The sequence below is a fragment of the Centruroides vittatus genome, unplaced genomic scaffold, assembly GCF_030686945.1.
Source record: "Centruroides vittatus isolate TY-2023 unplaced genomic scaffold, ASM3068694v2 scaffold_2520, whole genome shotgun sequence".
Lineage (NCBI taxonomy): Eukaryota > Metazoa > Arthropoda > Arachnida > Scorpiones > Buthidae > Centruroides > Centruroides vittatus.
In genome coordinates, this window is record NW_027122689.1 from 2,646,642 (window position 1) to 2,660,735 (window position 14,094).

Consider the following 14,094-nt stretch of genomic DNA (forward strand, 5'->3'; position numbering starts at 1 on the left):
AGCGACTGCCTTCAATCCTTATCGATCTTTTTTAATGAATACAAAAATACCTACAACTACTAAATCAATCTAACTTTTTCTCTCAGTTTGTCTGCCAACGGACAACAAACTTTTTTTTTTTTCGACGTTGCTCACTCAGTGTCTTGAACTACCAATGACTCTACACCCCCGTTGTACATTCTCCTACAATCCCTCCACATTAGTACTGATTTTGTCAAACGTTTCTTCTAGACCTCTCAAGTACTTCGGCTTGAGATCGCCATCTGTTTCTCCAACCAACTCCACTCACATACCTGGAAAAACAACTACACAAGGAGAATAACTAACGCCTAACTTCACCGCCAGAGGGTGGCAAGCAGGCAAGCAAGTTAGTTACTTTACGACTGCCGACAGACGATTGCGACCGGTTAATTCTCGTTCTCCGACTCGGAAATTAGCAAAAAGCGGCAAAAAATGAAAATTGCTTCCGAAAATTTCAGTTTCCCGTCGAATAAAACGCAAGCGTACGCGCCATCAATCGTCTTTAACACGTTAAGTAATCGATATTCATGCTAAAGTAATCAATTATGGACAAAAAATACTGGAACCCGTAAGTTGCCTTTTATTTTAATATCTTTGATCGCTTTCAAATATGATTATGGTACTTCTTTGTCGGTTGTAAATAGTTCAGTCCGTACCAACTTCTGTTTTTAATTTATATAGAATTTACTACTAATTTACTTACATTTTATGTAATTTCTAAATATATAAAATTTTACTTGTGATTTACTTTATGTAATATATACACATAACATTTACCTTTTATTTTATTTACAAGCCCATAAACACTATACTATATATTATATTTATTTGTTATAACATATAAATTATATATAACATAGTGTTCTGGGCTTTAAAATAAAAGGTAGATGCTACTTTTAGTTATTTTTTAATAATTGTATATTTATACAAAATGGTGGCGCATTATCCTACGGACGAAAAGGGAAACTGCCCGGGTCCTGTCGTCGGTGGGCCCCGGACCGAGCTTTTACGAACCTATTATTGTAGTAAAAGTATCGAAATTTAAACTTTGGCCTTATCTGGGAACCCGAAATTGCCGGCGTGATTTAATGCAACCTCTGTGCCGGCACGGAGGTTGCGTTAAAAAACGAACGCGGATCTTGGAGAATTCCCCGAAATCTCCCCCGAAGAAAAATGTTTGAACGTCGTAACTGGGGTCTTCTAATTTGTATTTGCCTGGGCTTCGCAAAGCTATGACACGCCACTGATACAAAATGTCTAAAAGTAAGTTCTACTAAATAAAACAGCGGTTCTTAAAAAAAAAAAAAAAAGAAAAACATTTTGAGTTTTGATTGAAAATTTATTCAATGTACAACAACAGTATTCATAGACAATTTTGTGTTTCTATTTTATTCCATTCATTGAAGTTTAATAGTTTATTGCTTTATTGTTTCCTGAGAATAGTAAATGTGGAATTGCTTATTGACTTTTGAATATATTTATGCTAATGGTCCGTGTAATAAAAAGTATATGAATGGTGTTCTGCAGTTATAATTTTATTTATTATATACATATAAATATTATTTTATTTTGAATATTCTTTATTTAATAATTTGAAAAATTATTTTGCATTTCTGTATTTTATATTAATTTTTTACTTTTTAAAATATATGTAAACTATAAGAAACTGGCATTTTTAATTAAATATTTGACTATTTTATTTTAAAGTTATTTTATAACTGATATTTATTATTAAAAAAATAAGAATCTTAGAAACTTTTTCTCATTGTTGATTGAAGGAAATTTATATTTGAAATTTTAATAATGCTCCCAAAAAATCTATAGCCTTGTGGAACTGTAGTGTAGAAATTAAATAGATACATTCAAATTCTTACACAATTGCTTAGAAATAAAATATATTTCATAACTTTTTAAAGATACATATAACATTTTACATAGAAGCTATTACATTCTAACAATAAAATATTTTTGTATTAAACTTATTTAAATCAATTTAAAGATAAATATATTCAACCAAAATACATCTCCTATCAACTCCATAGCAGAAGTTAGGAAACCAAAATGCTAACAAGATAAGAAGTCCTACTGTTTTTATTATAGATAAAATGTTTTGAGACCCACTCTCTCAGCACCAGATCTCCAGAGTTCTAATTTGACACATACAATTATGAAACAGAATGTATGCATCATTAGAACGCTTTGGAGATGCAATGCCTGGGCAGTTAGCCTCAAAAAACATTTATTCTGTAATAAAAACAGTAGAATTCCTTATCTTGTTAGTGTTTTGGTTTGCTGAATTGTCAGAATACACTATCTGAAATACAAAGTAAGCAAATAGATTTATTTGAGCTTTTTGCATTGATACTATGTCTTACATACAAGTTAGTAGCAGTGGGTACTGTTAACTGAAATATACTCGAATAAATCAATTTTTGTTCTAGTATTTTATATTACTCCTGATGCATTTCCATTGAATTATTTAGTCGAGAAGTCTCTGTGAGATTTCGTGTCGTAACCGTGATTCTCGAGTTTGTTTATTTCTATGAACTCTTTAGACTTTATCACTTTGACTTTAGACTTTATAGACTTTATCAATTTTTTTCTATCTTCTAAAGCTCAGGTGGAAGCATTTTCAATTCAGATTTAAGATTAATAAAATTATAAAAACTTCGCATTGTTTTCTTCTTGAAAAAATTTCAAGTGAAAATCATTTTTGTGTTTTAGAAATTAATTTGCAAATATGAGAGAAAATGATGTACTGTAAATTTTAAGTTATTTTATTGGCAATATTCAATCAATCATATTGATCAATTTGTGAAGAGTTTGAAATTTAAGTATCTTATGAATTAAACAGACATTGAAAAGTCACTGCACATTTGATATGTTTAACAAGTTAAATGATATTATTTATTTGCCTTTTAAATGAGGATTTTTTATTAAATAAAGTAAAACACTCTATTTAATAATTTCTTCTGAATTAGGACAAAAATCACTCAATATCCTTTTATCCTGTGAACATTAAGTTGAAATCACATTTGGGTATGTAGTTAAAAAAATTCACTTAAAATCAAAGTTTAACATAGAATTGAGAAATGCTAAATTGAAGTCTAAGTTCTATTGTTTTTATGGAGTGATAGAAGTTGGGACAATCAAAAATGAATGTATAATTGAGATAGGCCTATGCATTAAATCAAGAAACGTTAAAACAGGACATTGCTTTTAATGTTATGAAATATCTTCATAAAATATAATTGTATAGACTATTGAAAGGTTGGATTATACAAAATGCATAAAGTGCAAATTTTATCTCATTAATGATCCAACATATTTATTTTCATAACATGCTTTACTGATTTATTAGCAGATTGTGTTAAGGCATTATCTAGTTTTGTTTGATTGCATTTTTGAATCTACTTTGGGCATAGGTTGTACTTTTTATAATTTTAAAGAGTCATACTGAAATGCCATTTGATTTTTTTTTTTTTAAATATGATGATAAATTTATTTTACCATATAATTAAATGATTGTTGTTCTACAATGCAATAATGATATACAGTGGGTGATTGGTTAACGAACAAATCGGATAACAAACACTTTCATAAAAGATTTTTATGTTCAGACAATGAACACATGATCGCATAACAAACACTTCACAGAACAAACACAAGAAGAAGTGACATAAAATAATGAATACCAATTGGTCTTCTCTTGTCTTCGGGCAACAATTCGAAACTTTTTGGAGTGCGGGAGATGTCGACATTGATGCTCAACCCTGTCAGATAGTATTCCTCCAAACTTTGAAACTCTCCCTTGTAATTCTAGCCTTTTATTTTTCTGACAGGAACAACTTTTTTATAGTATTCGCAAGACTGTCGGGCAGGCATTCGTTAAGTTTTGTTTCGGTTTTTATTTTCGAAAGATGAGAGTATAATAGCAAAGGTAGAGAGTGGGCAGATGATGTTTGATGTCGCTGGGCAGTATGGCTCGAACAGGTCTACAGTAGGCCACAGTTCAACCTTATCTAAGAAAGATACAGTATAATCAAGATGATTCAAGCAGCTAAAGGTGTAACAAAAATCACATCTGAGAAATAAAGAACATTGAAAAGCTCATAATGGAACTTGAAACTGATCTGACAACAGAAGAATGTCAACAACTCTTGAATGAAGAACACCAAGAAACTCTGCGAGATATGTTTTTCTTCTGAAAAAGAGAATTAATGTCGATATCTGCTATTAAAGATCTTTTGAAGAAATGAGAGAATGTCAGAATGACGGTCTTAGAATGACATCCAAACCAGATTGAGGTTAATAGGCTTAGGGATCTCTACAATTACAATGCTATTAATTACTTCTGAAAAATCCTGAAGAAGAGAGAAAAGCAATCGACATTAGACAGATTCTTTAACTCCCACAAATGGAAAAAACATGACTAATAAAAATGCAAGACTGTGTATATATGTATTTTTATTATTACATATAAATAAACATAGTAAGAAAGTATATATTTTTTTATTTTTTGGGGTCTCCGGAACGAATTAATCAAATTCCCATAAAAACCTATGGTAAATTGATAATCAGTTAACGAACAATTCGGATAGCGAACAAAGTCTTGGAATGAATTATGTTCATTAACCAATTGCCCACTGTATTTATTATTAAAATAACTACCAGACTGGTTATTTTGACTGTATTCATTATTTTGCTGTTGTAGTTTTCATTATTGTGATTTCACAATTATATCTTCTGACTTTTTATAAAATTATGTCTTAAAACTGTATATCGAGTTGAATTTTTCATCAGTAATTTGAAATGGTCAACTTATCAATTATTACTATTTGTAAATGAAATAACTGTTACTTCTTAACAATAGATCAGGGAAGAGCAAATAAAACTGTTTTTTTATTAAGAAATTTACATGCAATAACTAAGTACACTAATCAAAACTTTGACAATCCAGTAAATAATTTACTGGATTGTCAAGGTTTTGATTGGTGAACTTAGTTATCAATCCAGTTAACATGATGGAGTTAATTTTGTTCAGTTTATTTGCATCTGTCTCCATTACAAATAAAACCAGAAACAGTATTATTTTGTAACTGTGTGAAATAGTGAAATGGTAAAATATTTGGCGAAAGCAAGTTCTAGAAGATGGCCAATATACAGTAAGTCTTTTATAACATCCTTGATGTTGCTATTAATGCATTTGCAATTTATAAAGAACTTACTAGGGAAAACATGAAAAGATAAAAGTACATATTATAACTTTCAAAAGAATTATCTGAACAATATGCAAGTTTAAGAAAACAGAACCAAATCTCTAAAAATATTTTAAACCCAGAAAAAATCGGCAGCAAAAAGATATATTTGTCAAATGAGAAAATAAAACCATAGATTTATGCACAAAGTGTAAAAAATTTGTTTGTGGAAAATGTGCTCATGCAACACAAATAATTGTATACTATTATAAGAACAAAACTTTATAAGAACAATTTTATTATTATCAACCTTTACGTGATATTTATGGTTTGACAAATATGACATTATCCATCATAAAGGAGCTTCTCTTAAACCACTGTTAAAGACTTTTCTTTCAAGAATCCAGAGTAGGGTTTCTGAAACAGGATCCCGGCTGTTTTTTTACCCCGGGAAATATCCCGGGAAATTTTTCTCATCCCGGGAAATCCCGCAATTTTTTTAAAAGTTCACTTTTTTCTTATTTTGTGTTAAGATTGAAGAAATTTTACAAATAGAAAGTATAATTAACTCATAAACTGTCAGAATGCCGGAATGCATTTATATTTAATTTAAGCCTGTGTTACTGATGGTGCAGCTGTAATGGTGAAATTTGGAAGGTTAATTGAATGTGAGCATCAGTTATGTTATGCACACGGAATTCATTTAGCGGTATGTGATGTTTTGTACCAAAAGTCAACCACTTCAGTAGCAGTCCCTCTTTCTGAAGAAATTCAAACTGAAGTTGAAGAGCGCAATGATGATATTGAGAAAGATGAAGAAGACTTTAGTTATAGTATTGATTTTGAAAGTGTTTTGTGTGAGCGTTTGGCTGAAGATCCTTTCGATATAGATATTTCATTTGAATTACATGAGACACTAGGTAATGAAATAGTCTGTTCTCAAATCATTAATAAGGTTAGAAAACTAGCAAAATTTTTTCGCAAATCACCTTTAAAGAATAACATCTTACAAAAATACGTTGAACAGGAACATGGGAAAAATTTGCACTTATTTCTGGATTCCAAAACCCGATGGAATAGCCTTTTAGCCATGTTAGAGCGATTTATTAAAATAAGATCATCCATATCGAAAGCAATCATTGACTGTAATAAAGATACGGACAATTTTGATCTTGACAAACAAGAAGTTACTGTAATTCGTGACATCGTGGCATCACTGCAGCCATTAAAAGCTGGAGCAGAAAAGCTTGGCAACAGAGGATCGACTTTACTTTCATCGGAAGGTATTTTTTCTTTTATTATAAATGAGTTAAATCAACTAAACACACCTTTTTCAAGAAGACTAAAAGAGTCGTTTATTCAATGCATAGCAGAGAGAAGAAATGTAAAACTGACTGGCCTCATACAATATCTCAATAGTGGAAAGAATTATGGAAAAGTTTCAACTTTCCCAAGTGAAAAAGTTTGCCAGCCTTACCAACCAAGACTATGTTAATTTTATCAGCAAAACAGATGTTAGATCGTCTTTTTGAAGTATCTACTGATTCTACTTCCGGTGATACAGATCAACTACCAGATGTCGCAAGCTCATCTGCAATGACTTTAGCTGAAAAGCTTGATGCTGCTATCAAAGAAGCTGAGATAGACAGATCAAGAAAAGTGGACAACAAAAGCAGTACTGAAACGCATCTCGAGAACGAAATAGAAATCTTTGAGGCTACAGGTGAAAAAACACACATCATCTGTCTTCTGTTAAATGCATTAAAAACGATTCCACCCACATCGATTGAATCAGAAAGGGCATTCTCGGCAGCAGGACTTTTTATTACCAAATTAAGAACCAGATTGAGTGATCGGAGTATCCGACCATCTTTGTTTCTTAAAATCTCATTATAAAAATTTACAGTAATATTTGTATTATGTTTTATTTAAATAAAAAATATCATTTTCTAAGTTAGAAGTTTGATCAAAGTTCAGTTTTTTTTCTTTAAATTTTTAACTCAATTCGTAGGCAATTTTTGTTATAAGCAGTTTCGAACAAACTTTAACAAATTTTTTTTTATTTGTGAATTTTCTACGTAATTCAAAGGTATTTTTAATACATATTTTACACATCATTATTAATACGATTTTGGAGGTTGTAGAACACTTAAATTACTTTAAAAAATGAAAAATAATGATATCATTCGATTTCAAGATATTTTTTATATTTTAAAAATAATTTATTATATCCCGGGATTTCCCGGGATCCCGGGAAACAGTTCACTTTTATCCCGGAATCCCGGGACAAGCAAAAGACTGGGAAATAAGAAACCCTAATCCAGAGGTCTACACTGTCAAAAGTTTTATATGTTTTCAATGTACTTATAATTACATTTAAAAAACAGTTAGATACTGTTATTTTTATAAATGAAAATTTCCTATGAATTTTTTTCCATTATTACATTAACCACTCATAATGACCAGTAATAGTGGTTATAGCTACTTCACAGATCTGACACTTCTAGTGTTAAGGTTGTATTATTAATGTATAAATAAAGAGTTGTGTAAATTTAATACATATCTATGAGACAATTGGTTTAACTTGATCAGTTATCCTGTAGAGACATGTTCTTCTAATGCATAATCAGTTAATAAATATACTGTACATTTCTGCAGATAAGATGATAGTTGAATCATTAAAAAAATCCCCAAAATCTGGGGTCATCTTATAAGACAGATACCAAAAATAAATTAGATTGAAATTTATATAAATTAAAACCATTATAAAAAAAATAGACAAACTGTAATTATTTACTAGTAGAGTGTAGTGTATGTCCACAAAATAGAATAGCCCATACAATGTTTCTGTGAATAGTCAAGGTCATTACCCAAATGCCCGAATCAGTGCGAATGTTTGCAACAATCGCAAGGCAGTGTTGCCACATGCAAGAAAATAAAATTTGTTCATTCGAAAAATTACAAATAGGACATAATTTCATATACGCTACAGTATGATTATCCAAATGATGATTGCTGGTCTAAACTAAATTCATAGGTCGTTGATAGTTTGGGAGTATTTTATAGGATAGATATATGCTAAAACTATAAAACTTTGACAAAAATTTATACCTTGTCTTATCTGCAGAAATATACGGTAATAGTTTTTATTGACTAATTTTATGTAGAAAATAATTGAAAAGGTCTCTTGATTTAAAATTAAAATGTTAGATGAAATTTGTAACAAAAATTTATATACAATAGGACTATGAGATAATTTAAGTTAAATTATCTTCTCCTCTTAACTTCCTAATTGAACATTTAATGTGCTATTTAATCATACATTTATAATGAAAAATCTGAACAAAAACAAGTACAGTATATGTATATACTTTTATATATAATATGTACAATATAAAGTATATATGGGTAAAAATGAATTATTGGTATAATGAATATATTCGTAAAAAATAAAATATATGCTTATTTTTGTTCAGATTTTTCATTTTTACTTTCCCAGTTGTTATAAAAAAGGAAAAGTGTGATGATCCAGCAGAAAAATGACTTCCCCAGTTTTTACCTTTTTGGGCTGAGGATACCTTGAAATGTCAAGAAATGCAAAATAATTTGGGGGTAATTTCTTTATGATGGATGTTAGTGTGTGAGGGGGCACAATTTTGTTCATCCTATTTGAAGCTAAATAACTCCTGTGCGTTTTGTTGAAAATTTCTGAAATTTTGCAGGGAGGTTTGTTTATTAGGGGAATTGATGCTATTAAATTTTGGTGGTTAAAAATCAGGTGGTGGGACGATAAGGGGGGGGGTCATATGTATCTCCAGCAGAGTCAGACTTAAGGATGATTTTACTTATTATTAGTATTTATAATTTTTTATAAAACTCATCCCTACCCTCAAAATTAAGGTTTTTGCCATTTTATAATAGAAATATAAAAATTTTTTGTAATAAAATATAACAACAGATGGTACCACCAAAATTTCAAATGTTGCCAGAAAGTTGAGCAACTTGTTGCTGGTTTATTTTATTGAGGCATTGTCATGTGTAACATCGTTTTGTATATGACATGCAAGGCGCTGTCATAAGAATATAGAAACTTCTTGCACAATAATATGTTGCTAGTGATCTTGGGCTATTGCATTTTTACAGTAGCTTACCTATTTTAGGTAGGCTTGTGGTTTGTACATAGGTAGGTAATCTGCCTACCTATCACAAGTAGACTTATGCTAAGTCTACACAAGCCATCAGCCATGCAGCTGACATCCACACAGAATTTCTGATTACATCCCCATTAAACAGATGAACAGATTTATTTTTGTTTTAAATGAGAAATGTAATATTTGTAAAATCATTAAATGGCCATAAATATGATATTTAATATATAAATGAGTTAATATAAAATATGTATATTTTATACTGATTATAAAGTTGAGAAGTGGGTTGTGAGAAACATCTGTTCAAAGCAGGTGCTGTTCATGGCACAGCTGCTTAAAATACATTTTAAATATACAAATGTAGTCAGTATCAATAAGGAAAACTACAAATTCACTTTGAAAAAAGTTTTAAATTTAAAAATAAGTCTTTAAAGCCAAATAATTACCAGATTAGATCATTTATATAAATGATATTAAACTCTGGAGAACTGATATATACTATCTAAAAACATACCAGTACACCAATTTGGTTCATTATATTAAATATTTCTGTTGTCTAACTAGTTTGGTGTACTGTTGTGTATTAAATTTAATAATTAGAATTAAATTAATATATTTTAATATTAAATGAGCCGTTCACAGGCCAAATCGATTAACTCCATTTGTAAATCCTTAATACAATCATTATTATTTTCAAATTTTTCGTGTAACTAATTTTATATATTTTATATATATAAAATTTTGATATATAATAAAACATTCTGCAATCGCTCATGTGTTTTACCTACCATCACACTTTGGGTTTTACTCAGAGAGTAAAGTGACTGTTCATTTTATATTATAAATCTGACGATGCTGTCTGTTTATTATAGGACGAGTATTATAATGTAGGCAGGAACAAAGTTGTACTAAAAGTGTGGTCGGTTGTCTTTATCAACATGAGTAATTGGTTGGATTCGGCTCTGAATTTGTTTCGCCGTTCCAAGAGAAAACCCTTCTTCAGATTTGGATTACCGTTTTTTATACTGCTGATAGGAGGATCGTTTGGTTTAAAACAGTTCAGATCTTTGAGATACGAATTCCAGAGAAGTGGCTTCATATCGAACAGAGAAATTGGAGAGAGCGAGCTGAAGAAGAAGCAGAAAGTGACTCTGGAATCCAAATATGAGAAAGTGAAGGAGATGGACATCGAATCATGGGAGAACGTGTGAGGACCCCGGCCCTGGGAAGACACTTCAGCCCTTTGACGCATGAACGAAGAGAGAGAATGGCAAAATGCCGCTGCTTGACCGGAAGTGGGCCAAGATATTTCGGAAGACTCTGTTAGGAAATAAAATTATTGATTTTAGAAAGAACTTTCTGGCAGAGGGCCTCCTTTATTTGGGAAACCTGTAAACCGGAATCTTAATTGGACCAACACGGAGTGATTTCACCTTTCTACTGTTCGATATTATTGGATAGTTTCTCTGCCATTACGTTTTTTTTCCTGATTAAAAATGTGCAGTTATAATTTGTTTTTCTTACTGCCTTAACGTGTAAATTAACTTGGCTTCTGTGGAACCGAGGTTAAAGTTTTTCTATAATAAAAGAGATACACTGTAACAAATTAAGTTCTTGTTCGATTGCTAATTTGCAAGACGAATTTTAATCTAAGCGTATTTGCAATACCAAAACAATTTCGAAATTGAACACTGTACCTTGTCTCAACTAAGTTTATTTATTTATTGCATATACGAAAGGAAATATCACAGGACAATTGATAGCTTCTTCCGAATCAGCCTGACAAGTTGATTGAGACAGTGTAGAGCAATGTAATAATAAACTTATCATTTTTCAACAGTAATGAATAAAGCTATAACAATAAACGTTATATTTGTAATGGCATTTCCTAATCTGGGGGAAATTTTAACTGAATAATACATTCTGCAATGTTTATTTTAATTTAAACTTTAAAAGGAATTTTTAAAAATAATTTATATTCTCAATTTTTATACTTTGTGGCATTAATTGATTTGGCAAATAAGTGGCTCAAATATTAATTTAATTTATTCTAATTATGAAATTCAATAAGAGATGGTGTCTAATGCCTACCTCTAGGCCAAATTACTTAGCATTTAATTATTAACAGTAGCAAGAATATAGCCCAATCTAGAAATTGTTTGGTTTTAATATAATTATTTGGCTTGAGATGTTTATATTTGTATATAAATAGTTCTTTAATTATACATTTTGTTTATTTTCATTCTGAAAGATATTTAATAGTTTCCTTTGTAATTCACCATAATTTTTCTTGTAATACAATTTGATTCATCAAAATGTCTTCAAAAAAGAATGATACTGTTTTGAATTATGTAATTATGTTAATTATTATCTGAGAACATTGTAACATATATTAAAACATTGGAAAACTGTAATTTTTGCATTTATCCATTACAATTTCTCAATATGTAGACAGCACATATCCAACCAATACTCATATTGATTCTTCCTATGCTTGCTAAGGCATATCTGTAATCATTCCTTCCACAATAACCACAATTTTACAGTTCCTGCGGATTATTTGTGTTGCACAATGACAAGCGATTTTAACTTTGTGAACTGCAGAACACAAAATTTCTTCTTTGTGTGGTGTGAACCAAAATTTTCATTTATGATGCTTCCTAGAGGTAGTAGACAACAAGATGTTTGAATGAAGATGAGGGATCAGTTCAAACTCTGAAAGATGGTTGGGACCTTATCAGAGTGGTAGAGCATACACATAGGAGCAAAAAAGTCAAAGGAATCACACCTCTAAGCAACCCTTTGTGAGATGCAGCCTTCCAAAATCAGGTTGCACAAGATTATGAGTTGTGTTGCTCTACTGAAACTATCACATTTAACTATTTAGCCCATGTGACTAGGCTGGCTTCAAGTAGCCCACTTGACTGTCTGTGGAGTACTTGATGTTATATAGTTTTAGGGGATAGGGCGATAGGCTCCACCTGGGTGCTGAGATGCTTGCTATTGCTCACACTGAAGTGCACAACTACATGTGGAGCATTGGTCAAGGCACAAGCAATAGTGAGCCTTTATGATGTGGAGCATGGAGAATAGGCAGTATACTGATGCATGTTAAAAACTGACCTTTGGAGGTGAATATCTCGCAAAGGGTTGCATGTACAGGTATGGTTTGTTTGACTTTTTTTGCTCATGGGAGGCTCTGGATTGGGATGAAAAACATTCTTATTGTCATATATTCAAACAAAAACAAATCTTGATCTTCACAATTAATTAAAATTAAGCAAACTAAATTATAAAGGAAAAGGAGAAAAATAAAATTATTTTAACATTAAAACTATGCAGTAAAAAAGGGAGAAAAATTAGTAAATTAAATTATTTATAAGACAAGACGAACAAAAAAAGAAAATGTTAGTTAAGGTACAAGGTTCGTTCAACACTGAATGAAAGACGGTGTCGAATTGTATTAATAAACAATAGTCTTTCTTAGGAACTGATCTGGTCCAATTTCACATGGTAACAGAGAAAGACTAAGAACCGAGAAAGGGAATTAATAACCAATAAAGAAATGATTTGCAAGACCACAAGATATTTAAGCCCAGGCCACAAGGACACTAGGTTCTTGCTGTGGTGTCCCGCAAGGCTGTTTCCCTCACTGGAGGGTTTCCTGCAAAGTTCCATCTTCATCCTTTTCCAATGTATCCTCTGAAAGTTATAGACCTTTGTTGAAAGAAACATCAGAAATTCTGATTTGCATTCACCAGACATCGTTTCCTGTTCGAGAACTGGTCTTAGAATGCAACATCTAGTTAGTGATAGGAAACCACCTTTGTTGCTGGACTTTCCTCTTTTTCTTTTGAATACTATGCACCAAAATCTACAATGACTTTAACCTTCATGACAATAGTACTTTCATGATAAGTTAAATTGTGTAATAAACAGGTTGTGTTATTTGTGAACGAGGCATCAATCTCTGACTCAACTGCTTCCACATGTTGTTGACTGTTAGCACTCTGCAGTCCAGACAGCAATGGAGATGATAATGAGATATATCTCATATAATTGTTTTCCATTTTGAAATTTCTTTCTTCGGCCCCCTCACACTCGTATAGGGTACTCGTGTAGGGGTCTACAATTCTCATGGGGTCGGAAACCCCTCATTCAGAGCTTGAATCTTACCCAGATAAGAGATGAAACATGGACGGTTACTCTATTGATTGGTGTACATTTCATACTTCTCAGATAATAATTAACACGATTACAGTAGTTTAAAATGATAGAATTTATTTTGGAAGACCTTGTATATATTCTTGAATTAAAATGCATTTCTTATGAAAGATGAATTATTTAACTGAGAACTTTCAAGAGATGTCAAAACATGAAAATTATTTTCTGTTCATTACAATGAGATCAAATGCAATTCATTCTATTAAAATTCAGATGTCACAGACTTCAAACAAAATTGACGTAATTTCTAAGGTTTAGGATAGAATGGCTATGACAAAAAAATGTAGTCATAATGTAAAGCAATACTTGCTTATCTTTTGATGTCTTCTAATTCTAATAAAAAAGTTCATCTATTTCCTGAATTTTACCAGTTGTTAGCATTATACATAATATTGGTTGCATGATTGTGAATGTTATACATATATCTCAATATTTGAAAGTACAGTAAAAACGGTTTAACAGAGAAATTTTGGGTCTATATGTCATATATGATATGAAAATTA

The 14,094-nt window shown here is 30.9% G+C and overlaps 1 protein-coding gene across 2 annotated transcripts in view; it reads left to right on the top strand.

Moving 5' to 3' along the window:
* Positions 1–363: 363 nt before the first annotated feature.
* The window catches only part of MFS18 (major facilitator superfamily transporter 18), a 56,415-nt gene continuing 42,684 nt past the window's right edge, over positions 364–14,094 (top strand). For both annotated transcript variants that reach the window (XM_067285332.1, XM_067285331.1), the window contains exon 1: positions 364–589. In XM_067285332.1, the coding sequence (XP_067141433.1) occupies positions 567–589 (23 nt within the window). In that variant the 5' untranslated portion in view covers positions 364–566. The remainder of the gene's footprint in view (positions 590–14,094) is intronic.